Consider the following 25,156-nt stretch of genomic DNA (forward strand, 5'->3'; position numbering starts at 1 on the left):
AGGTGACTTTTTTACGTGCCCGAGGGGTCCCCAGTGATGTTATTTAATTAATTGAAGAGCAGAAGATGATTAAATCAAAAAAGCTAGTTTAGTCTTTAAAACAGACATGGCTCAGGCTTGATGCTAACATGTTTGTTAGCTGTCAGAATTCAGTCAGAATCCTGCGATTAAAATCAGAATTCTGAGATTAAAGTCAGAATTCTGAGATTAAAGTCAGAATTCTGACTTTTTTCACATATTAAACTGAAATAATATTTAAAAATCAGTTAACATTTTTATTTTTTCAGTGGCCCTAATCCTCTTCCCTAGGATATATTTTTTTATTTGTTTTATTTGTTTGTTTGTTTTGGGGGGGGGGTTGCCATGTGGTTTACACTCCTTACCAGTTGGCGGCGGTAATGCTCACCTAACGTTTTCGCCAACCGCCATAAAAATTTAAAGAAGAAGAACACGTTATACCCTCACACCACTAGATGGCGATAAAGCAGGACTGGAGCAATCGTCTCTACCTCAGAACCGGAAATAATACAGCATACACAACGCTGGGGTTTCCGTGCCACACGTGGGTCTCTGTGTCAGAGTAAGTTATGTTATATTGTTTGTTTAAATAAAACAAAACATAAAAGTATGCCAAAGAGAGCGAAGGCCAAGTCGGAGGAAAAGCCTCCAGCAGAAGAGCGGGTCGAGGAGCTGCTAATGGAGGGCAGGCGGACCCGCAGCGGCCGCACGGTGCGCCCTTCTACCGCGCTGCTAGACTCCAAAACCCCAGTAAAGACTCCCAGCAGGAGGACAAGGAGGTCCGTCCGCCAGGATCTCCCGCCGCCGGTGGAAGAGGAAATCCCCGAGGATACGGAGCAGAAGTCACCGTTACTGACCGTAGAGGAACCCGATGTGCCTAGAGAACCAGAGCCCACAGAATGCACCGAACCAACAGAGCCTTCAGAGCCGCAGCCCGCCCAGACAACAGCGGTGGAGCCAGAATCACCTGAGGGTGGAGAACACCGACTGCCCTCACCTGTACCAGTAGAAACAGCTCCACAAGGTTCGGATAGCATCCCTAAGAAGAAGCCTCGCCTGGCTCCAAACACTAAACAGATCCCGGTGGTTCCACTGGGGAAACCGAAGTCAGGAAGAGTGTGGAAGGAGCGCAACAAGCAGAGGTGAGGTCTGCCTGATCATCTCTGAGCAGCAATAATCTGCTCCTTCATAACTCTTAATCCATCAGGATTAGTTTTTATTCTTTCAATAATGGAAGCAATTTTATTTGGGCTTTTTTTTTTTTCAGTCTGAAAAGTTTGAAAGTGCAGCATTGATCTATGTAGAGTAGCAGCCATTAAAAATGGCCCTTTCCAGGCCAAAGCCAGCCAAATGGCAGCAAAATCCAACTTCCGTGCCTTCTTATGGGCATGCATGTTTTTGTCATGTTTTTGTTAGATCATGCTTCTGTTTAGATCTTAATGCCTAGAAATTATGACAAAAAAAGAATATTTTAGATGTTTAAAAGGAATTGTTGGGGACCAGCCAAGGATCTATCAAGGAAAGGGGGGGAATTTTGAATGGCTACTACTGTGAACAGACAATAGATGTAACTCTCTTACCTGTCTGTAACCCTGATGTTTGCATCCTTCAGGTTCTCTGCTCTGCTTAGAGACAAACCACTGTGCTCCTCCTGGGAGAAGAAGATGCAGGCCAAGCGTGAAAAGGACCTTGTCAAACAGTTCACAGCAAAGCTGAAGGAGGAGAAGGCTCAAAAGATGGAGGTGAGGTAGTGATGCAGATGTGCTGAAGCAAAGCGATGTTCCTGCGTGTTTAACAGGCCCTTGCTTCATCTTTTAGGAGAAGAGGAAAAGACGAGAGGAGAACCTGAAACGGCGAGCAGAAAACGAACGCAAGGCTGAGATTGTGCAAGTGGTGAGTTTATCCACGCACTTGGAAGCAATCGTCTCACCCTATAGGTTTTTGATCAGCATTGCCTCACAGAAGGAATATTTTTCTCACTCTTTTCAGCTACAATATAAACACATATTCAGGTTTTTGTTTGCTGAAATCTTTTAGGTGGTGTAACTCCACCAGCTATACGTTTTCTTCATTAGAGGCTTAAATCATTATGGAAATATGAGCCTCCATCCTAGAGTTCAGTCCTTTGCAGCATTGGTTCAGGATTCTGGGCGTTCATAATTAGCTCCACCCATCAGATCTCCACCTGATCCCCACCATCACCTCATTTGCATAAGCGAAACCAGATATACAGCGGGTCGCCCTCGATTTTAATTGACGGAGTGACAGGGTTCTCTGACTGCAGCAAGCTCAGTACATACATTTATACCCCCTTCATGCCATGAAGAGTTCTGTGTAACTCATTATCTCTCATGACCTTCGTTTGGATCCTGTGAGGCTAAGATCAGACATATCTCAACATTTTTTACTCCACAATAGTTAGTGCACTAAACTAAATGCGTTAAAGGTTGATAATGCATTTCCTGAGAAAATAAATGCATTAAAATCCTTTTCTGTTTTATCACTCGTCTCTTCTGTTTAAGTCTTTGTATTTAAACATAATTTCAGTCTTTTTGAGTTTTATGTTTTCCTTTTGTGCAAACCTTATGTTATAGAGTTCATAATCTAAAGGAAAAAAATGCAGATAAGCATTGTTTAATCTTATTTTGATGCTGTATAGAATTATTTATTGATTTTAAGAATAAAAATAAGTACTTTTAGTGACATAATTACATTATTTATGGCGACCTGGATGATTATCTGCTTGCACATGCGCAAATGAGCCGATGGTACATATCAGATAGAGACAACATCTCTAATGCTACGTTCAGACCACACGCTGCAGAAGCAGCTAGTTTACATGCAAAGTCAATGGTTGACGCAGCAAAAGGTTCTGCAGCTCGTTATGAGCAGCAGGAGCAGCGCGTCAGATGCTCAGACGTGCAACCTGCTGCGAAAGCAGCTGCTGCTGGAATGAAAGAAGCTGATCTGGGTGCAGACGGGGAGACAGACACAGAACAACTTATGCATATCGCTATGATCACTCCTCTGAAATGGTTTACTGACACTTAAATGAACTTAAAATGTCGAAACCTGTCGGCAAAATATGTTCGCTTTTATTATTCTGGTGCCTGGAGTTTGTATTACGTACATGAAAAACACCTTCCAGCCGCCACGAACGGTAGCGAAGAGGTGACCGGGCCAAAGGCTGCGGCTAAATGGGATTTCCAGGGACAGAGCACCGCCGGCGTGCAGAGGTCTACGCGGCTCCGACAGCAAAATAATATTTGAAGGCAGGATTGTAATCTTGATGAACTGACTGCACAGATCAAGTTTTTAGGTGGACTTTCTCACTTAATGGCATATTAAAAGTACTTTTTACCCACTTCTAACAGCAGACGCACTTTCCTGGATGTGCTTTAGGAGCGTCAAAGCTGCTCTTGACGCGTGTCTGAACTTAATGTGAACAAGAATAAAAAATGAAGCAACAGAAGCCTTTTTGCTGCTTCCAGTGCTTGTGGTCTGAACGTAGCATAAACCTCTTCATAGCTTTGCTGTGCAGTGTTCTCGGTCTCCATGGTGATAAAAGTTCACAGAACAGCTGGATTTTAGGTTACTTCCTGTTTGCAGGTCAGTTGAAATTAGGTTGTAATGAGGTTTTAAGGTTGTATTGCATGAAAAAAGGTTAATGAATTTTTAAGTCAAAAACTATGTTCAGAGCTCCTTGTCTTGTTTGTTTGACAGATCCGCAACACGGCCAAGATCAAAAGGATGAAGAAGAAGCAGCTGAGGAAGGTTGAGAAGCGAGATACTCTGGCTCTGCTTCAGAAGTCACAGAAGCAGAACATGCCAAGCAAAGTGAAGAAAGATGTTAAGCAAGATTTAACTTAAAAACTGTCTGACAATAAATCCCAACTATTCAGAAAAGATGGTCTGTGAAGATCTTTTTATCAGATCGAGTTAAAACCTTTATTCTTCATGAAGAGGTGTTCCTAAGATAAAGACTTGCTGACCATTTTATCAGGTATATCTTACTTTAAAACAGTCCAAAACCTGTGTGTCTATTTGGAGAGATTCCTCTCCAAATAGACACACAGGTTTTGCCTGCTGCAGATCTCCAATTCTGAGGAGTTATTTGTCTATTCTTTAACCTGGAGGTTTCTGCTCATTATGAAAGGTTAGGACACTTACTCAGTCTAACCACAAGAGGGCGCTGTCACGTGGTCCTAAGGCTCCAACTATTCATTTGTGTATTTGCTAGTAATGGACATATTTACGGTGGTTTCTTTGTCAGCTAATTCAGACAGTTTAAACAATACAGTTAGACAATTTAAATGAAATTGTAAATCCAGGGAAATGGAAAGCAGTCATTTCTATTGCAACACAGTGATGCCCCATGTGAACAGCTGTAGGTTAACATAACTTTAAACATTTGCCCCTTTCTTAAAAAAAAACTTTACACTGTCAAAACTTTCAAAGACGAACTTCCATTTTTTTTAATTACCGGTATGTTTTTTCTAACTCATGATTTTCTGTCAGGGAAAAGAACAAACAGACATCATTTAACCCTAAATGTAAAGTCCTCTTTAAAAGTATTTGATTTGACTGGATAGATTTATTTGAAAGAAAATGGCAAATATTTGTTATGTTGATCTGTGCCATAGAGTTACCATTGGAACAACTGCTTTCTGTTAGATGCTGTCCCATTCTAGTTTGTAGCCCTCGCATACAATCCAGGCACCTTACACCATCAAGTGTGACTTTATTGCAAATGACACTTGATAGTTAAGGGTTAGTGGGGCTGTTTGGGATTCAACCATTATTGTGGAGAGTGGTTAGGGCATAGAGCTTGGAATCCCAAGGTTCTGAGCTTGAACCCCACTCCCGCAGCCCACTGCTCCCCAATGGAATAGGTTAAATGCAGAGGTAAATTCCTCAAATGTGAGATTAATAAAGTTCAATTATTATTACACGCCTTGAAGTGCAGCTTCAGATGTTCCATCCCTAGTATTTACAAGTATGAGGCCTTTGTCAAAAATCAAGATAATCAAATCAAGTTTATTTTGTATTACATTCACAGCTTTAAAACAATTTAAAAGGGAAACTTGCATCATTTCAACACAAGGGGGCGGTATTACAACGACTTTAAGGCTATCTTTATAGTAACAAACTGAAACTTCTCATTGATCTTGTCATGTTTGCTTTTGAATTAAGATTAATCATTCTACAAATAAAGCACAATTAGACAATATTCTTTCCAAAACTTGGAACTTTTATTTACATTTCAAGTCAGTCACATGCAAGATTCTCTTAAAATGAATAAACATGAAATTAGCAAAAAAAAACAAAACATTTTAGTCTTTTTTTTTTCTCCAAAAGAGCAATATACAAAAATAGAGCTTACAAATACTGTACAGCATATAGTCTCCAAAAATATTCTGCTGCAGAATTCTTAGTTTTACAAACAATGTCTGTGAGGGTTCACAAACATAATTAATGTTACAAAAAAGGAGAAGAGTGAGGAGAGTTTGAGGGGGGGAAGGCTTGTTTGGGTGGGTGGGGGGGTTACTTGTGAGTTTGTAAGAGCTACAGAGGAATAAATACACAATACAAACAAGACAGGTTTCACTTCAACAAGGCAGTGATAAAGAGATTAAACCCTAAATGTTCAGGTTGCTAAATCCAACCATAAATCAATGAAACTCAAGCAGCAGTTTTCTTCTTTTTGTTAAAATGAATACTTTGTTTTTTTGCCACATAACAGTGTGTCGTGATCAATAAGTCCCTTTCTCCTCCGGTTTCCAGTAAATTTTTTATGTCCTGACAGGGTGTCTATTTATAACAGCTCAGTCAGAAGCAAAGCTGACGTCAGGGATGACTTCAGCAGTGGGAAGACTTTTTTTTTTTTTTTAAACCACACTCAACAGCCCCATTCTTTTTCCTGGCATCAAACTCCCTGCTTTTAATCTCAAACACAGACCTTCTCTTCTCATTTAGCTTAAGCTTCAATTGCTAACATTTTGTGTTTTGAAATTGGCACCTAGAGTGCGATCAGGACGGCACACGAGAGGGAAAACCTGTGCGGGGGAAAAAAGCATCCGGAAACAAACAAAGATGGACGAACAGCAGCAGGCGTCAGCTGCTAAATAAAGTATCGCTTCTACTGTGACTCGTGTGGGGATACATAATACTAACATCGAATATTTAGCACAGGTGAGAGAAAATGGTTGCAAAGCAGCATGCAGTCACAGTAAACATTTCCTTCTTTTGCGAGATTCAGGGACAGCTCCGTAAACAAAGCTTTAAGACTTGAGTTGTTAGAATGGAAAGGAGCGAGGTTGTTTGGAAACGGCAGATCCACTTTCTCATACTGCAACAATAACAGTCCCAGCCTTTTCATATCAAAAACTCGCCACACACCAAGCTTAAAGAAGGCCTTACAGTCATTTTGATCAACACAGATGTATTGTTAACACATCTTTTCTTTGTTGTTATGGTTTTTGTTCGACCAAGGCTGATGTGGGTGCAACGACTCACAGGAAAATTAGTATTATTAGTTTTCAGTTCAAATAATGCCAGTTTTGGACCACAGTACAGTAAATAGATTCATATTTTTGTCTTTTTTTTTTAGTACCAGAGCTGTTCTGGAGACACTTTCACCGTTTAAAAGGATACAAAGATGTTTAAAACAACATTTGGATGTTTTCCCTGGTTTTATCGGGATTATATACGGCACAAATTAGTGCCCAACTCTGGCCTAAAAGGAAAATGACAGAATAAAAAGAACAGTATGGATTTATAATCAGCCACCTTTAATGTGATAACCCTGAATAGTGATGGTTGGATGAGAGCAGCAACTAACTTTGACTTGTTTCTAAGTAGAGTCAGCATCATGATGCAGCCCAGGCAGGAAAACATGCTTACAAATGCTCTGCATACAGTCCGACTGGGCTTGGACAATTTTGCAAAAAACAAATGACTGACCTCCGTGAGGTTGAAACTGAATGTTAGGCCTAACTTATCAGATTCTCTTTTGTAAAAAACGGGATATGAAGACTAATGCATCATCATATTATCTTCTAATATGAAAATAAGAAGCTTAGTTTGAAGGAGAATTACTCTCCATTTCATTTACATGGATTCCAGGTTTTACCTTTTAACCTTAGCTTCGTTACTAAACTGCTTTACATGTAACATCGATGGGGAAAAAAAAACATCCCTATGTGCCCGCAAGTTATCAAGGCCTGCAAAAGAGATAACTCGGTCATAACCTGCTAGGGTATGAGAATAAAATGTTACTTAGTGGTTCTTTCAGAGGAACAGATAAATGAATCCAAATGTGGCCGTGGCCTAATAATAATAGATAAGCACCAGATACAGAACGTATCATCTGTACTCCCGTTACGAAAAGTCTCCTAAGTGGTTATTATCGGATCTGAAAGGGTGCAACAACTCTAATTTGCTACAACCATTATCTCATGGTTGATTATAACATCTTGCAGGTGTTCTCAGTTCAAGCACTATCATTACATTCTCACTAAACGCTACAAAATCCTGCAGATTACTAAACATTTTATTCCCAAACCTCTGGGAACTTTTTTATTCCATTGATGTTACAGAAGTAGCAGATTAATTCACCAAAGCAGCTAACAGGGGGACAAAAACCATGGCTCAGAGCTGAACAACGTGTGGCACCAGACAAAAGCGTGTTGTACCGGTGCAGAAAGAGTTGGAGAGAGGAGAGAAAGCACCAGATTACTGCAGTGAAAAAAAAAAAAAGTTTTGCGTTTGCATGAATGAAAACGCTGTTTCACTCCAACCTGCTGACCACTGACTATGGCAGTGAGAGAAAGGAAGGGCAGCTCCAGCCGCTCCCCCATGTGCACGTATGTTCGTCCACTAAAAGGATGTGCTGATAACACGCTGAGGGCAGGACTCCTGGCACTGGGGACAATTCACTGACCTATTCTCTGAAATGCAGCTGTAACCATTAAAAAAAAGGTGTTTTAAATAGAAAAAGAAACATCAATAAATAGCTTATGAGTGGCGAGAAAGATAACGTGGCTGAAATGGGAGGGAGGATAACCTTCTGACACGTTTGCTGTGAGGTGACTTTCAGAGTTGTTCTTCCAAGTTTCAAGCTCTCATCTGTGAAATATATAATACTTAATCTGATGATATTGATACAGAAAACAGAGCAATGAAAAGCTAGAAGTGTTTCCTCCATGAAACAATTCAAAGGCCTTGGCTTAGAGAGCACATTGGTTACCTAAAATCTGGATGTTGTTTCTGTCTGAGATGAGCTGATCAGTCAGAGTAACGCCTGGGTGATGGGGAACATGATCAAATGTTTCACATTAAAGCAGACCAAAGCTTTCCAGAGTTACAGTCCCTCTGACATATATCTGGATATTTGTGGTGTTTTTAAAACATATAGATCTGCTTTGTACACGGAGATGAAGAAAAGAAATTAAATAAAACACATGACCTTAGGCCTAAAGCAATAAAGGTTTGCCTTCTCATAAAGTGCTTTTTAAACAAAAAGAAAATCTTAGTGTCATAAAGTTCTTGGCTTTTCTTTTTTTTTGTCATTTTCTTCTTCCTTGTCTTTTGCTGGTGCCGTCCAGAAAAAGCGCTTTGGTTGTGGAAAAGTGACTAAAAAGGAAAAAACTTCTAGATCAACTTCATCGTCTATGAAGTAAAAAAAATAATAAAAACGGAGCAGCTGATTGTGAGCCACTCAGCGCTGCTGATGGTGAGGGACTCCTGCGTAGGTGATGATGGCTGCAGACTCTCGGTTTGGTGAGTTTCTGTGCACTCACTCCAGTTTCTGTCAGTTCACAGCCAAGTGTGTCTGTTTAAGGTGAGCGTTGGGGTGTGGTTTCTGGGCCGAGTGCTTTTAGAAAGGCGCCCGGCGCTCGTTAAACCAGGTTCTCTGCGCCGGGCAGGGGTTGCTGTACGGGCGCAGGGGGCTCCGTGGTGCCGGCCTGCTGGGCGAGCTGTAAGACGGGCATGTTGCACAGCGGGCACACCTTCCTCACCTCCAACCACTTAATGAGGCACCTAAGGGACAGAAAAAGGAGGCAAAAAGTCTGTGAAAGATGTCCAATACTTTTATTTATCTGAGTTCATTAAAAAACAGATCTTAAATGTTCTGAAATCTTATATCAGAGTCATGTCAACTCCAAGCGCCAATCATAAACCCCCAATCATAAACCGGGCTTTACTGGTCAGGAATAACCCAAACTAGCCCTTATCTAATAACTGTATTTAACATAGCTGTATTGTTCTGAGATAAAACTCTGCAGAGTGTCTAACCCTACCGATATCTGTCAACTGTGATATCTAATATGGCCTTGGTGGGGCTCTTTTCACACTTCTGTTCATTTTAGAAAATATACGCAAACTCAACAGAGGTTACAGTGATGTCATTTTAGTGGCCATGTGATAAACTGCTGTTCAAAACACATTTATTTATTGAGAGGGTTTACAAAAAAACCCTAAACAACTGAGAAATAAGGAAGCAAACAGTAGGAAGCGTGTGGCAAATTCATCTAGTCAGATGCTTTTTTTCACAGGATCCTTTATTACTCAACTATTTTACAAACCTTAAAAAGCATTTTTTATTTTATTTTTTTTTATTTTGCAAGCCACAGTCTGCTAAATGTACACATCAAATGTTTTGCTGACCCCTGAAAGACCCGTCAGCCCGGTGGGAGGCCTGTTTTCCCCACCTCACAGTGTGCAGGACTGCTGTGTGAGCAGGGGAATGTGTGACAAACCATTGGAAAGATCAGATACCCACGGTTTGAATAATGCACAGCACGTCTGTAAACAAAAACAAGTTTCCAAAAGCTGATTTAATTTCCTGAGAAATGGAAAGAAAAAAAAATCAACCCAAACCAAATGGGGCCCATGTAAAGGAGTTATTGCCCCACAGATCTACTTCCTGCTCTTTTGCAGAATTGTTTTCATTTAGCCAAATGAAAGATTTTCAATTAATTAATAGCCTATTTAAGTTCTAACCACAGCATCTCTGCTGTTTGAACCAAGTAATCTAGAGCTTAATGTCATGAACTTGTGAGGAAAAAAAAAAAAAGTTAATTGTTCTATTAATACCATAATTTTCGGACTATAAGTCGCAACTTTCCCCCCATTTTTCTATGTATCTATGGACTTTTACAGTTAACGGCCACTAGGATAATAGCTAAATATATGGATTTTACCATCCACCATGTTGACGTCACATTTGCTTCAACACACAAGTACAGTAGCCGCGCGCGGGAATGCAGAGGTCCTCTGGAAGCAGACTTCTACTATTTTTTTTTTTCCTTCTTGCTTTGATTCTGTTTTATCTTCCTGTATTTTAATCATGTAAAGCACTTTGCATTGTCTTTGTACTGATACTGATTTATCTGATACTATACAAATAAATTTGCCTTGCCTTGCCTTGAGTGGTATGAGACAGAATGACAGCGAGAAAGACGGACATTGCGAGCTCAAGACAGTTTGTGTGACACCCTCATTATGGAAAAGAAACGTACCGGTAGAAATAATAAAAAGGAGCTTCCCCAAACAGTTGCCTCTTTCCCGACAATCCTCTCTGTGCATGAACCATATGGTAATTAAATATAAAAAACCTGCGGCTAATAGTCCGGTGCTGCTTGTATATGTACAAATCATGCAATTTAGCTTCTGCGGCTTATATTCAGGTGCGGCTGATAGTCCGAAAATTACGGTAACTATATGAGGCCAAGACCATCACTCTACAACACACATGTCTGCCTATAAGGATGATGAGGTTCTTTTACTGAAACTGTGCTCTAGTTTTCAGGAGGATGTAACGCGACGTAAACCTTTTTATTTTGTCAGTTAGCATCTATTAAGATATATTACGCTTTTTTTCTTAATAAAGGAAATTATGATTTGAAAAATTCTTCTTATATTAAAAAAAGGTTTTTTGATCCATTATAGAAATTTGTTTAATGATCTATAATAAAAACTGAACTGTTAAGTGTTAATTTAACTGTAAACATTAAAGTCAGTTTATGGTCCCAGCTCCTTCAGCCCCTGGGACAGAAAACTGGGTCAAAGGGTTTGACTGATATGGACAACAGTTTAAATGGCAGGACAGGAGCCAACTCAACCAGTCCATCATGTTTTGTATTCCTCTCCACACGTGTCCACTTATAGATTTATACATGAAAAATTCAAATTGTACCTTTTCTTTGATAATCTTTTGTACAAAAAAAGCCTTTTTTTTCTAAATTAATTTTTTATCAGATTTCAGAGAATTTAGTCTTATACTCACTTCCGATGAAAGGCGTGTTTGCATGGACAGATCCCCAGCTCATCTTTCTGTTTAAACTCCTCCAAGCACACTGCACATATCTGAAAGAGAAGGCCAGAGCTTTAGCTACAGTTTCAGTAAAAAAAAAACACAAAAACAAAGCCCTAATGCTAATGTGTTGCTAATTTATTTCTCTTTGGTTCCCTCTGCACTTATCACAGTTTTGTGTCAGTGGACTGCAAACAAACCGCTCAGGCAGCGGTGAAAGTCAGACGGACAAAGAAAAACACAGCTGTGGCCAAAATTGAACAAAAAGACAATCACAGGACTTTAAAAACAGATGAGTTACAGTCCAGCTATGTCCGCTCACACAAGTCTTACTACCTGCAGCCCTTTTCAGGGATTCTGGAATTTTTTCCCCCTAGATTTGCAAGGAAAAGCCGAAGATATGGCAAACTCGGAAAGCTTTTCACATAAAATCATGTCAGTGAATGATTCCAGATGGACAGACTATACATGTAGATCAAAGCCATTTTACAAAAAGATTTACTCAAAATCCCAGGGGTTTGATCATAACCGGTTGTCATTCATTCCATTTGGGAAGAACAAAACTCTGCAACAACTATTATATCTTAAAGATTCAAGTAATTTATCTTATTCTATTGAAGCTTCTGTTGATCACTTTGATCAGGAATGTTTCCCAACTTATTTACCAACGCTGTCCTAATCCCCACTTCATCTAGAGCAACCTAACATATAGAAAAGCATTTCTCTTCCCTTTTACGTTGGCAAACAGTGTAAGAGTCCACAGGTCTCCACGTGTTTTTTAGATCGAATTAGCACCCAGGGACCACCCACGATGACGTGAAGCCCATGAGCACAGTGCTGACGGCATATATTGGGTCATGCTTGCTTGGTGAGATTAAATACTTAATGTTGCCCTTATAAAAAAAGGATTACCTTTGAATCAGGCTAGAAAATTCAAAAGAAGGATGGGTGATCACAGAAAAGGAGGTAAAAGGGAGAATATTTCCCGTCAATGCTGGGTTTTTTTGTTTTTTAAGGAAACAACAGGAAAATACCTAAACTCTTCTTTTCCCAGACTCCATGGGAACCCTGCATGTTATCAAGAACTACTCTATTTCAAACCATCGACATTATTCAGGATGATGACTGAGTGCAATGTTTAAATAAAAAAAAAGCTGCTAGCATCCCTGCAACGAATCTCTAAAAAGACCTTTGTCATGGCAGCAATATGCTGCTAATGTCTGATCTGTGACCTGAACTGACAGACCACACTGTGCTCACACCAAGCTTCTCTCAGAGTTAACAACAACCGATTCAGCAGCTGACAGGAACTTCAAATTACAAAAGCATGAGCATAGAAAGCGTTTGTGTTAAAAAACTTCAATCACCTAGTGGACAGCTCTTTTATAGCAGCAACAATGACTCCTTTAGCTGCATAGATTTATGGGTGGATGGACATCTGTGGGTGAAAGGAACTGTATGGGGGCTCAAAGCTTTTCCTCCTGACCAGTTAGGAACACAGAGCAGCTATTTGTGTGGATGCCTGTTTTTAACCATCTGGATTGGGGAATAGATCAATTTGCTCTTGGTATTTTTTTTCCTAACACCTCATCTTTGGTGTCCCACTCAGAGCTGAGTTTAACAGAGAAAAACATCCCTTCTACCTCTATTCCTGTAAGTCAAGTTTAAATTCCCCTAAAGTCACAAAACTAAAATGACATCGAAATAAATGCAGAACAAAGACTTTAACCTCTTAATATTTTAACTCATGACTTCCAGATAGAAACAGCTGAAATATGTAACAAGCAACCATGTTTAATAACAAGAGACTAAGAAATTAGGTTGGTACGGAAAAAAAAAACAACCAGAATGTAGTCCTATCCTTTCAGTCTGTTACCAACCTCACATTGACTCAGTACCAAAGAACATTAGCTCCTAAAAAGGAAAAAGAAATAAAAAATTCACATTAACAAGCACTTAAGCAAAAAAGTATAGATGAAAAAGGATCTGATGAAAAAGCTTAAAAGTAGTCAAACTTTACAAAGTTTTGTTTGTGCTTCAGCAATGAAATATCTACAAGCCTAAAACATTCAGCCGAGTTCAGAGAAGTAAACCAAACCAACTGGCATACAAACTATGCTAGCTGAGATCATCGTTAGGTCTGCTTTAGATTATAAAAGTTGCAGACCCCTGTTCTAACACGAATATTTTGCTCTTAAATCCTGCTTTACTGCATCAAACTGAACTGTTTATGTTACCCATTTGGACATGTAACAAATGGTTTGGTTAATTGCAGGATCACGCTCAAAGCCTCATGTAGACGATCCGGTTAGGTTACACCTCAGATGTTCTGAAGCAAGCCTTGACCCGTAAACCCATCCCACACAAAGAATCGTTTCTCGACTTTGAAATCCAGCCTGACTTTACTCGTGCCTCTGGGATAAAACTTTACATTCAGAAATGGGTCACCCAGCCTGGGTTGAGTGTGCATTATTGTCCTCAGCTTGTTTATTTTGTCTCGGTTAAGACTCAAATTACATTTACTTTCTCTCAACCTCTAACAACATGAACCCTAATGGTCTGAGTGCTGATTGGGAGGCTGCTGATAAACTGTCTTGGACCAGGTTGGTGCTGCTGACTGGAGTCCACCATGACTCTAAAGTAAAGCCAGTTCTGCTGCTTTACATTTTGCCTGTAATTTTCCATCCACGCTTAGACGACTGATACTATGTAATAATGACATGCAGGGGACTGATGACTTAACCAGGAGATGGTAGTTTTCACATGGCAGTGAGTCATGCGAGGACATGACGTAGGAGAACATGCAGGTCTTTACTGTAGCCAAAATAGCAACTATGGGAAAAGCAAAGGATTCTTCGAACCGCTCTATAGTTATTTTATTATTCATACTTCCCTTTAACAAGAAGGAAGTATGGAATCTTACTTGCAATCATTCCCATTAACTCTGACACCCCTGAATACAATCCAGTGGAGCTAACTGATAATGGTTTAAATACCTTAAATGCAACATGCAGCATGAGTTACATCAATCACTTAATCAGATGAATTTAATGTTACATAAATCCTCACTTCAACCCCAGTCAGCCTCGGCAGATGGCCGTTCAGACCGAGTCTGGTTCTACTGGAGTTTTCTTCCTGTTAAAAGGGAGTTTTTCATCTCCACAGTCACTACAAGCATGCTTAGAGTGAGGGATTGCATGCAATCAACTGGTTTTCCTTAGATAGAAAACTTTGAATCATTTTGATTGTATGATCTGGTGAACTGTACTGTGCCTTGAGATGATAAGTGTTGTGAATTGGCACTATATAAATAAACTGAATTGAAATGAAACTGCATAGCTTAAAACGTGTTCAGAACACAGGAGCTTGCAGTTTTAGCACATGCTGAAAAACATGAGCATAAATCTTGGTGATGATTATCCATTTTGGTGATAATCTGAATGAAAACATTTTTTAAAGGATTCTTTAACATTATTTGCTGGGAGAAAAAAAGCAATTCCCCTCCAAACCAGAGAGTGCTAAAACAAGAAGGCGAGTGAATGAAGAAGGTGAGAGCAGAAAATTTGGTAATGATCCAGATCATGAGCAAGTTTTAGCTCATGAGGTGTAAGTCAACTGTCCAATCGCTTTTCTAGCTTTAGGATTGGTTTTAAAATTTTATCGCTTGCTTTAAAGGTTTATAAGGCTTGGCCCTCATCATAACTTTGTATAACATTCTTAACTCTAACACTGCAGTAAAAGCACTTAATCAATCAACTGATTTCATTGGAACTGCTTTCGTGTAAGGACTGCTTAGACAGCCAACAGTCTTAAATGGCGCTTTATGACCCATCTTCAGTCTTTGTGGATTGTTTCTAGCAGTTTGTGATTCTATTAAACTAAAACTGTGGGAAAAAAAAAAAAAAAACAATTTTATGATGCATTTCATGTCAATGATACATATTTTGAAGATCTTTACTTTTCCTTGTTGTTATTGTCATGTATTCAGTTTACTTGACTAAACTTTAATATAGTTTGGTCAATGTTTGTTGTTTTTATTTGCTATATAGATAAACTTACATTGACATTTAGCAGTTCTAATTTCTGTTGGTTGAGCTGTTATGACTGGGTTGTCTAATTTCAAAACATTCAAAACAGTGTACAGTAAGCTTCACGGCAGTTAGTGACGAAAGGCTCCAATAAAATTTTTTCAAACCAAACCTTGTTAAAAGATAAAACAAACTTTTAGCATGGCTATGGAATTGATCTTATTGCTTCAACATGCAGTGAGCTCAGGAGCATTTGTTTGTTTACTGTAAAAGTTAAAAACAAGATGAAAGCAGCAAGGAAATAAAAAAGTAGACCTTTAACTCCTAACATTGAGACTATTACATTTAGGCCCTTAACGAAGTACAGTATCACACCCCTTAACAAGCTCTATTAATGAGTCTCGTTGCCAAATGATAATTCATCAGAGAAACATTTATGTGGGCGCTCCCATGTGACGGAGTCCTTTATTTAAAACTTGTGGAGGAAAACCACCCCCTTTACATGAAGCATGGTGGTAGCAGCAGCATTATGCTACGGGGATTTCTTTGCAAGGTGGTGTGCAGGCTATATGAATCATATTTTCTTTTCCTGCTACATTGTTCAGGATATCAAGCAACAGCTTTCTCTCTTTACATCATGTTCAAATTGGTTCTCTAGATTTCCCCTCATGTTTCATAATATCATGACCCACAGCACACTAGAGATTTCCAACTTTAAATAAAGTAAACTGTGCAATGCAATGGCCATTACTTCTGCTGCTCTGATATGCACTTTTGAGATTAAATTAAATATCTTATAGCCACAACTTCCTGCAAGATATCAGTAACACATTGATTTGATACGGCTGCTGATAAAATCCATTATGGTTAGCCCACATTTTTCTAAAAACTTTATCTTTTTTAATAAACTACAAATTCATCCCCATTTGCTGTTGGTTTGTAACAGTTTTGTAACATCCCAGCCATTAGCAACATTCACACGTGCATCAACTGATGAAACACATCAATTGATTATACAGCACATAAAATACAATCTCTGGACAAATATTTGAAGTTATTCATCCTTTCGAAATGTGACTTGGCTCTACCCAAAGCACCTAATTTCTCCCTTAACACAAACTGGTAAGAATAATGCTCTGCTGATACATATGCAAGACACTGCACATCACAAAATTAATCCAAGAATGTGGAGACATCTATAAGCTTCCATATAAGTCAGTTTATCCACCAAAGTTTTCCTTTAAGCCATTTTTAAATGCATTTCTAACCTCCATGTTTTACAATTACACCACAAATCTCATTAGCAGCTTCCACCTAAACTCGAACGCTACACAGATATTTACATAATGACTGCTTTATTGTTTCAAAAACTATTTCACATTCAAAAACCATCTGTACTTTGGAGGCTCAATTAAAAATGACAAGAGCAGCAAAAATTGGTGATTAAAGTTCAAAAAGATGAGTGCTTACCTCATGCAAGTTTAACTCTTTGACTTTTTCCTTCTGGATGACCTAAAAGGGATACCAAAAGATGATGAGAAAACACCCACAATACCACTTAATAGTTACAGAACATCTTTATTATAAACAGCAATCTAAGAGGATTTGCTTAGAATAATTTAAAACCAGTCTCTAGTTTTTAAAGTAAAACATTCAGGTGTAAAGTACATTTAAAGACTTTATGAATTTTGTTTTTACAGGTCGAACTGAAGAGCTAAAACACGTGATGTTTTAACATCATGCTCCTAATTATGCAAGAAGTTCGTTCAAATGGGATTCCTCTTACAGTACTTTAAACATCAGCTGGGATTTAGGTAAATGTTAAACCCTGTGAGGATAAGAGACATCTAGTGCATCCAGTTTTCTTTTTTTTTATTGCAGTGGTATGTTGAATAACCTTTCCATCCTAAAGATAGAACAGTTCTAATATACCTTTAAAAGTCATTAATATTACATTGTGGGAATGATAAAGGTACACCTCCCCCCAGGTAGGAATAGAGTGAACATGTGTGAAAATCTTACTTGTTTGTATGCATAAAGCTCTTTGTGTGCCTGGTGCCGTAACCTGGAAAGAAGTAAAAGACAAACACCCTTCTGATTAGTTATTTCACTAATAAACATGGACATATATATCCATGCATCCTGCAAAGGAAGACAACAAAAATAAAGAGATGGACAAAACTGGCTTTGGCTGAAGAGAATCAATTATCCAATAATGTTGTCTTTCGTGTCAACAAGAAAAACATATCAGGCCGGACATTTATACAAAAAATATACTTGGAAGAAAGAAAGCCAAAACAAGAAAAAGCAGAATAACTGTCTTGTTTTTTTTGTATGATCCCTCTGTCAAATAATTAACTCCAGCCAAAAATAGCTTTCCCGACAGCAAACAGAGTTTTTATCAACCAAACACAGAAAAGGAGTAGAAGATCTCCTTAAACAAAGCTTAAGAAACTTCAGGGATTTATTCTGCTGACGAACACTGCAGAAAGTCAAATTACACATAAACAGAAGATATTCTTAGAAGACTTTAAGCCTTCCTTTCTTTACAAAACACTGCACCTCAGGCAAAAACATTAATCAGAGCAGTTTTCCACAGCCGTTAGAAACTGAAAGGCTGTGCAGAAGAGTCTTGCACAGTTTCCAAGAAAATTATTACAGACACAAGTTGAGCTTTGAGTAAAAATATTTCAGAGAACAGTGAGAGAACATGATCAACATTAAATGAGAGGAAATTCTAAAAAAAAACATACTTAAAAGGGAGGTTAAAAAATGCGGAAAAAGTGACGGGAGGGGGGGGTAAAAAGCAAAAGAGACAATAGAAATTCGTAGGTTTGTAAGATTTACCTCCATTATTAGTAACCTTAACCTCTCGCAGCAGAGTGAGAGGGATCTGTAAAACAAGCAGCACAGTCTAGGAGATAAACTGACATTTTGAAAGAAGTCAGCATGTAAAGGTGCAGAGACTCCCAATGGTTAGAGGGGTAAATAGGTCACTGGATCATAGATGGGGAATGTTTAACTTCCCTTAATGCAGTGGGAAGACAGAATGGGGTAAATAGACAGAACATGAATGGGACACTTCAAGGCATCCAGGTTGTGTAGTTTTTTTTAAAAGTACAACACCATTGGTAATTGAATCGCTTTGTTTTACCTTGGATAGATTTTAGTAGCACCAAAAAATAAACCAGTGATCAATAGTGTAATTTACCTTTAGCCCAGACACCAAAACATCTATTTTTCCTATTTAATCCAACTTTTTAAGCCTGTAAATATATCAACAAACAACTTATCTTCAACTACTTTTTTTAGGAAATGACAAAAAAAACTGTTCCATGTTTCGGACACATGCTTCAATGGCTAAATGAGTATAATCTTCTTCCTTATTAGAAGGTATTAACCTGGTAATCCCATCATTTTCTGCTATAAGTGTATGAACAAATTAGGGAGATAAAATAGTTCCCATTTCCTTTAATGGTCAGTGTTATTAACTGTTTAATTAAAACAAAAATAAGCTTGTTTGACATTTTTTAAATGGAAGATCTGATCTTATTTAACTGAGAGACAAGCTTAATGAACTAATTTTGGTATTTGAGACAGATTATATTAACCTGTTACAAGACTGAGGGTGGAAAAGAACCATCAAGGTGTTCTAATATACCAAACCTGCCTTGAGATCTCATCACACCTCAATCAGCTAGTAGAAGCTTGATAGGTCTGCCTCGAATTTCTCTGTGATGATATTCATTGATAGGATGTTTTAAGCAAAATGTTCTTGTGTGCATGGGGTCTTCACTACAACTAGTTTTGCCAGTGTTCTTGTCCGTTTATCTTTGCTGTAACAATATAAGATTTTCTTTTATTACTGCAGCAAATATTAAGCCATCAGATGCAAATTCCATTCAGTTCAATTACAAATATATACTTTAATTATCTCAAAGGGAAATTATATTGCTTAATACATATTTTTCTAACCTCAGAATTTATAAAGAGAAAAACAAGTCTAAATTGTCTAAAAGGGCATTCAGTATTGAGAGGGCATTCTGCATGCAGCTCCTTTAAGGGCTAGTCTTAATCCAAGTTGTGCTTTAAACATTTTTTATTTACTGAATAGGCTCTTATTGTTAAGGGTCCAAACTATTGCCAGATTGAGGGTTGGGACATTTCTGGTTAAAAATTGGATGGGCTAAGTTGTCTTTTTACTGTTTGTTTACATCACAATGATGCCCGTTTTTCTGTGGAAACGGATTCCAATCTAGAAGGATACAAAAACATCCTGGTTCCTGTTGTCGTGTAAACAGGAAAACTGAATCAGCTTGTATTGGAAAGCCCTGGCACATGCACAGCAGGTCCGTAATCAACAGAAATGAAGCGAGCAAGTTTCAAACATACAACCTACTAGTTTTCTTCACGTGTCTTGTGCAGAAAAATCTCAATTAAAATGTAATTAGATTTATTAATTTACCTGGAACAATACTGTCCTAAAATGAACCACATTTTAAATTTTAGCAAGAAAATACTGAATTTTATATCTAACACCCTGTATTACCAGTACTGAGGATAATCTGATAACACACATTAGTTTATAAAGAGGGGCAAGGAAGTGACTAGTAAAGATTGCTTGCATTTTTATGACGAATATATTGAGGATTACTCTCAAATCTTGCCGAATTAGAAGAAGCTTTCAGTCAATAAAATTAAAGCAGTAAAAGTGCAACATTTTAAATCATTATAAAAATCGCACATATACAGACTAAATAAAGGTAAAGCTGAAAAAGGTTAGCCGACTCTTCCAGAAATCTAACTCTTATTAACAATAATCAATAAGCAATAATCCTAGAAAACAATAATCTTACTATTTTAACTGTTCACGATACGAGACACAAGAAATAAATCAACAATTTTTCTATGAGGGGAACCTTCTCCAAACAGTGCTGTTTTAGAAAAAAAGGAAAAAAAAACATTTTATAGAGGAAGACATAAATAGGAGCTGTGGAAAGTGCCATACAGTGTGGTGGTAACAACATTTCTATACAACTCAATGGCTTTCATAAGTTGTAAAAATATCTCATTTGAAAGCTGCCATGAATGCTTTCTGTTTTGTATAAAGAATTGTCAATTTAAACAAATAATGTGGTAAGAAAAATAATTAAAATGAAAAACAATGCTTCAGGGACCCAAATCCCCCAATAGGACAGACATCTGGTACACTGAATAAAAATGATGCTCTTATTATGGAAGTAACAGTAAATTCAACACATTAGATGACACTAGAAGCAAAACAGGGTCAATGAAAAAGACACAAATTTCTAGCAGCTTTTTTAGGACTAAGAACTACAAATTTTTATGAATAAATTAAAAGGGTTCACACAAAAAAAAAAACAACTAATGATTGAAAGGAACTGTAATCAGTTCAAAACATTCAACCCAGGTTTGTCTAGTTTATATATTTTGTTTTATAGAATTGTCTAATTTAAAGCTTTTTTTTTATCCCAGAAAACATTGAATTACTATTCATCTAATGTTAACTCTATTTTCCAATTAGAGTAGTGGTTTCATAACCCCAATATTAACAAAAATAGAAAAATGTCAAACTGTATTACAGACTCAGTGTAGTAGTCAAAGCCTTTTAGATTTTAAGCTAGAGATGATTGACAGCACCCAGTCTCATTAAAAATGGTTAATAACCTTTATTTTCAGACCAACAGGAAGTGCTAAAGGAAATGCTATAATTAGCATTGTTAGGAGCTGGTCAGTATTACCACACTGCTTAAAAAAAATGTTTTATTTTTTATTAAAGCAAATAAATCAAATGCATATTTGTAACCTTTTCACCTTATTTTAGATTTGCTGCAAGCTGCAAAGCTAAGAAAATGACACTTTTTTTACACCGACCCGTAACAAACCCTTCAAAGAAATCTAGTTCTACTCAAATCCAAAGCAAAAAGGAGCACAGCTCTTACCTGATCAGGTAGCAGCAGAAGAGGAGGCTGAGGATGAAGACAAAGATGGCCGTCCCAAACACCACAATGTAGATATTAAGAGGAAGGTTCTGGAACCCTATATTTGGCATCTTGAAACTGTAGTGTGGGAAATCGGAGCTCATGAATATTCTGGATGGAGAGAAACATAAGACAGGCAATACATCAGTATTATAATATGTCTGAACTAATTGGCACAACTTTTATTTATTTCATAGTTCTATATACAGTATTCTTCTAAAGGTAGTGATTTAGAGGAAATTTAAAAAGCAGTCTATTTGTCCGTGTAGCCTGATGCATCTTATCTTTCCATAACAGAGATGTCTGGTACCATCGGATGCTAATAAATACATCTATTAACGAAGTGTGGTTGATGCTCCGGCCCTCATCAGAACTAGTTACTCATGTGGCCCTTTAGGAAAATTAATTAAATCTGATTTACTGAATGTAAAAGCTCCCATTCAATTAAACAATCTAAATCCAATCTAAATGTTACAAGCATAAAGCTAAGTGATAAGGTGTTGAGAATATGAAACCTAATTACAGCGATACACAATACATTCAACAGGACAGACATTATCCTAATGGATTAAAAGAGACTCAGGATTTACAGCAGCGGAGATGAAAGTTGTGGACAAACTAATGTAACACATTCAATACCTCCTTTCAAACTTGAACTCCACTTAACACTAAAAGCTCATTTGCGATGAAAACCATTTTGCACAAACTCTTTAAACTAGAAGAAAAATAAGTTTTCTATCTTTTCTTTTGCAAAATACAACCTGTATTTTCTCTTATACAGCTTTAAAAAAAAACGTTTAGTCATTTAATGTAACTTTACATACATCTGTGCTGCTCAAACATGAAGACACAATGTGAAGAAAATTCTAAAAGTGGATCACTCCTAAAAGGTGAGGTAAATATATTGAAATTAGTTGTATATTGTTAGTTTAATCAAATCTAATCAATAAAATGCAATAAGCCAAATTCATCTAAGTAACACCACACCAATAGCAGTTTGTTGGCCAAGTCCCCCCACTCCAAAGGAGCATGACTAGACATGTCCACACCTACACATAAAAGGGACCATGGAAGAAGAGGAGGAGAGCATGACAGGAATAGCTTTCTCCTTTAGGGAGGCCGTGTTGGGTCCCACCCCTCAAACAGATTCACCCTCTGTAACTCCTCCTGTGGAAAGTTTTGCTGGGGACCAATCCTCCTGGATAACTCTAAACTCACACAAATACGCTCTCAGTTATACAACATTAGGATAACCTTAGCTATACTCAGTCCTTACATAAGAGTATAAGATTCCACCTCCCCACAAAGAGATGCTTACCTATTTAAAGCCTGATGCAAAGGGTGTATTCCTACTTCTAATGTATTACATCAGGGTGTCACTCAGTGAGGAACCTCTTGGTTTTCCTGATAAATGTTTAAATATCTTTCCAGCTTGGCTCAATTTTACAAATGACTCCAGTAAACAAGCATGCAGGAAGGGAGGTTTAATGAGGACATGAGGGGCCGGTCAGCTTGTGCTTAGCAAACTTCCTTCACTGCATAAAAACTGAAAGTAAACTACTCAGTCTAGTCTTCATCATCATCATGCTCACTAGTTTCAGTTGCTAGAAGGGGATTTCACTCACAGACCACTTAGCAGAGAGATAAGGCCGCTATGTTATATATATGTAGGGGAGCCAACAGGGGGTACTACAAAAAACATCCAATAGGAGAGAGACTGGCTGTCTGGTTAAAGATAATTTCGTATTCAAGATTGTAGACCTAGCTTTTTGGAGTTTGTGTCTGAATAATACCTAGAAGAATTCAATACTTCCCTCTTCCACCAAATGCTGCACACGGCTGGCCTCAACAAGGCTACTAAACTTTTCCTTTGCAGCAAATAGGACAAAGTCAAACACAACCCATAACAAACAGTCATGGGTTAAAAGCTCTGGAAGAAAAGCGTACGAGAATCTCTAGATAAAATCAACGTTAGGTGATGGCAAGTAGGCCTTCCAAACCACATAATCCTCACTAAGGATAACTTGTTGAAAAGTGAGAAAGCTCATAAAATGGGGTTGAAGGCTTCAATCCCAATGGAGGTTATTCAGCTGATCGTAGATCGTACGATCGTAGATAACGTAGTCAATAAAAATAGATGAAACAAAGGTCAATATGCATATTTCTTACATTCACACCGAACGCAAATTTCACAGCTAGAGCAAAGGAGTTCCATGTCATCTCTACTGTACATGGAAGGGTGAATCTGGAGCAAAGCAAAGTGAGCAAAGCTGAACTAGGCGACAGTGGCAAATCATGGAGTCGAACTTCATGATATTGGCGAAGTTGCCGACATTTGATTGCCACCTTACCTGCAAATTAAGTTGAAAAAAATAAATAAACTTTTCTTTACATTTGCGTCGCAATATCCAGTCAGGGACTAGATGTGGCTATAAGCTACATTAAAGGAGCGCAGCGTAGGTGAGCTTCTCTTAATTAGAAATGAAAAATAGAAAAAGGGACAAAACAGATATGCTGTTAAGAGATTAAGGTGGCTTTTAAAAAAGCCCTAGAAGGGCTGTTTCTGTTTCCAGCACAGACAAATGCCTTATTTTCCCAGCTTTGCTTATCCTCCCTGGTTCTCCTTTCATCTCCCGCAGTTAGTCTAGAGGCTAGATCCAGCTGCCAGAAGCCTTTCCTACCTCTGCCTTCATGGCTGGCTTCTCCGATGTAGCACTGTCCTACTTCTGGGCAGCTGTAGTCTCCAGTGCCTTCAGTATTGTGCCTTCAGGTACTTGTGTCTTGTCGGTGTGCTCCTCTATAGCTTTGGATCATCGCAGATAACTTCTATAGCTAGCCTGAAACCTTGGCTCTGCCTTTCATCCCCGCTCTAGTGCGCTGACAACAGGAGGGATCCTCCGATCTCCCGCTATGGTTCGCTAGTTCTAGATGATGACATGGCTTGTAGCCTGGTCCTGGATCGGGATAACTTTTGCTCTCACTCTGATTTCCTGCTGCTCTCGTCTGAACTCCAGAATGCCGTCTCACCTAACCCTCTGTTGTCCAGGTGATTTGTCCTCCAATGTGGGACAGCAGGAACCCGAATTGGATCACAGACAGGCGAACGTAATGCCGTAAACAACTCATCTATACGCAGATCCTGGAGGAGGGGCTGTTAGTCCCCATACATATTACGCCTCTGGAGAGAAAACCGTGAACCCAGCGACGATGGCAGTTTTGTTTGGCTTTCTAAAGTACAAAAACACTGCAATTTGCTTCAAATAATCAATGTCCTCAATTCCTCTGCTTTCTCTGGCCAGGCGGATTTCAAGATGAGAACAAGCAGACAAAAATTTTGCAGTTCGCGTTCGGTGTGAACGCACCTTGAGACTGTTGTGTCATCTTTTCAAGGGAAGCCCATCTCACTTCCAGTCAGAAACCAACGTCCTCAGTTGTAATACAATAACTTTAAATTTACTAGGTTATGTAATAATTTCAAGTTAAACAGTGATACCATGAATCTGCTGGATTTTTGGGAACATTTCCTGAACACAAACATGACAAACACCTCTGAGAAACTACTATTCTATGAATAGACTAAAACACTGATGAAGATCATCATGACTTGATAAGACGTGTCTATTCATGCAGATCACAGATTCATGCACATATCATTTATTTGAAGTACACATACCCAAGTGGTGCCTTCATGCTGAAGAGCAGAAAAGTCTGCAGAGACTTGCAGCACAGGCCTCTGTAAAATGACATAACGTGTTGTTGAGAAAGAAAAAGGTAAGTTTGCCTGCTGGTAA

General features: G+C 38.4%; 2 protein-coding genes across 3 annotated transcripts in view; one reads left to right on the top strand and one right to left on the bottom strand.

Annotated features, from left to right (window-relative positions):
- Window positions 1-505: 505 nt before the first annotated feature.
- On the top strand, window positions 506-4,238 carry LOC107091124 (coiled-coil domain-containing protein 86-like). Its single transcript, XM_015384877.1, has 4 exons — window positions 506-1,160; window positions 1,631-1,760; window positions 1,837-1,911; window positions 3,742-4,238. The coding sequence occupies exons 1-4, from the start codon at window positions 628-630 to the stop codon at window positions 3,886-3,888; spliced, it is 885 nt and encodes a 294-aa protein (XP_015240363.1). The 5' UTR covers window positions 506-627; the 3' UTR covers window positions 3,889-4,238.
- A 2,378-nt stretch (window positions 4,239-6,616) lies between these two features.
- rnf24 (ring finger protein 24) overlaps window positions 6,617-25,156 on the bottom strand; it is a 29,704-nt gene continuing 11,164 nt past the window's right edge. Inside the window, exons 2-7 of one of the 2 annotated variants that reach the window (XM_015384891.1) lie at window positions 25,039-25,098; window positions 21,327-21,476; window positions 17,386-17,428; window positions 16,834-16,875; window positions 11,309-11,388; window positions 6,617-9,060 (exon numbers count right to left, since the gene is read on the bottom strand). In XM_015384891.1, coding sequence (XP_015240377.1) covers window positions 8,919-9,060; window positions 11,309-11,388; window positions 16,834-16,875; window positions 17,386-17,428; window positions 21,327-21,476; window positions 25,039-25,055 — 474 coding nt within the window. In that variant the 5' untranslated portion in view covers window positions 25,056-25,098 and the 3' untranslated portion in view covers window positions 6,617-8,918. The remainder of the gene's footprint in view (window positions 9,061-11,308; window positions 11,389-16,833; window positions 16,876-17,385; window positions 17,429-21,326; window positions 21,477-25,038; window positions 25,099-25,156) is intronic. The other variant, XM_015384892.1, reaches the window with a different exon arrangement.

The sequence above is a fragment of the Cyprinodon variegatus genome, unplaced genomic scaffold, assembly GCF_000732505.1.
Source record: "Cyprinodon variegatus isolate N-32 unplaced genomic scaffold, C_variegatus-1.0 Scaffold326, whole genome shotgun sequence".
Lineage (NCBI taxonomy): Eukaryota > Metazoa > Chordata > Actinopteri > Cyprinodontiformes > Cyprinodontidae > Cyprinodon > Cyprinodon variegatus.

Excerpts from the sequence above, each read along its gene's own strand:
- LOC107091124 (XM_015384877.1), top strand. The coding sequence starts at position 628 with ATGCCAAAGAGAGCGAAGGCCAAGTCGGAGGAAAAGCCTCCAGCAGAA. Across the intron at positions 1,161-1,630 it reads AAGGAGCGCAACAAGCAGAG|GTTCTCTGCTCTGCTTAGAG; the intron begins GTGAGGTCTGCC and ends TGCATCCTTCAG. Across the intron at positions 1,761-1,836 it reads AGAAGGCTCAAAAGATGGAG|GAGAAGAGGAAAAGACGAGA; the intron begins GTGAGGTAGTGA and ends TTCATCTTTTAG.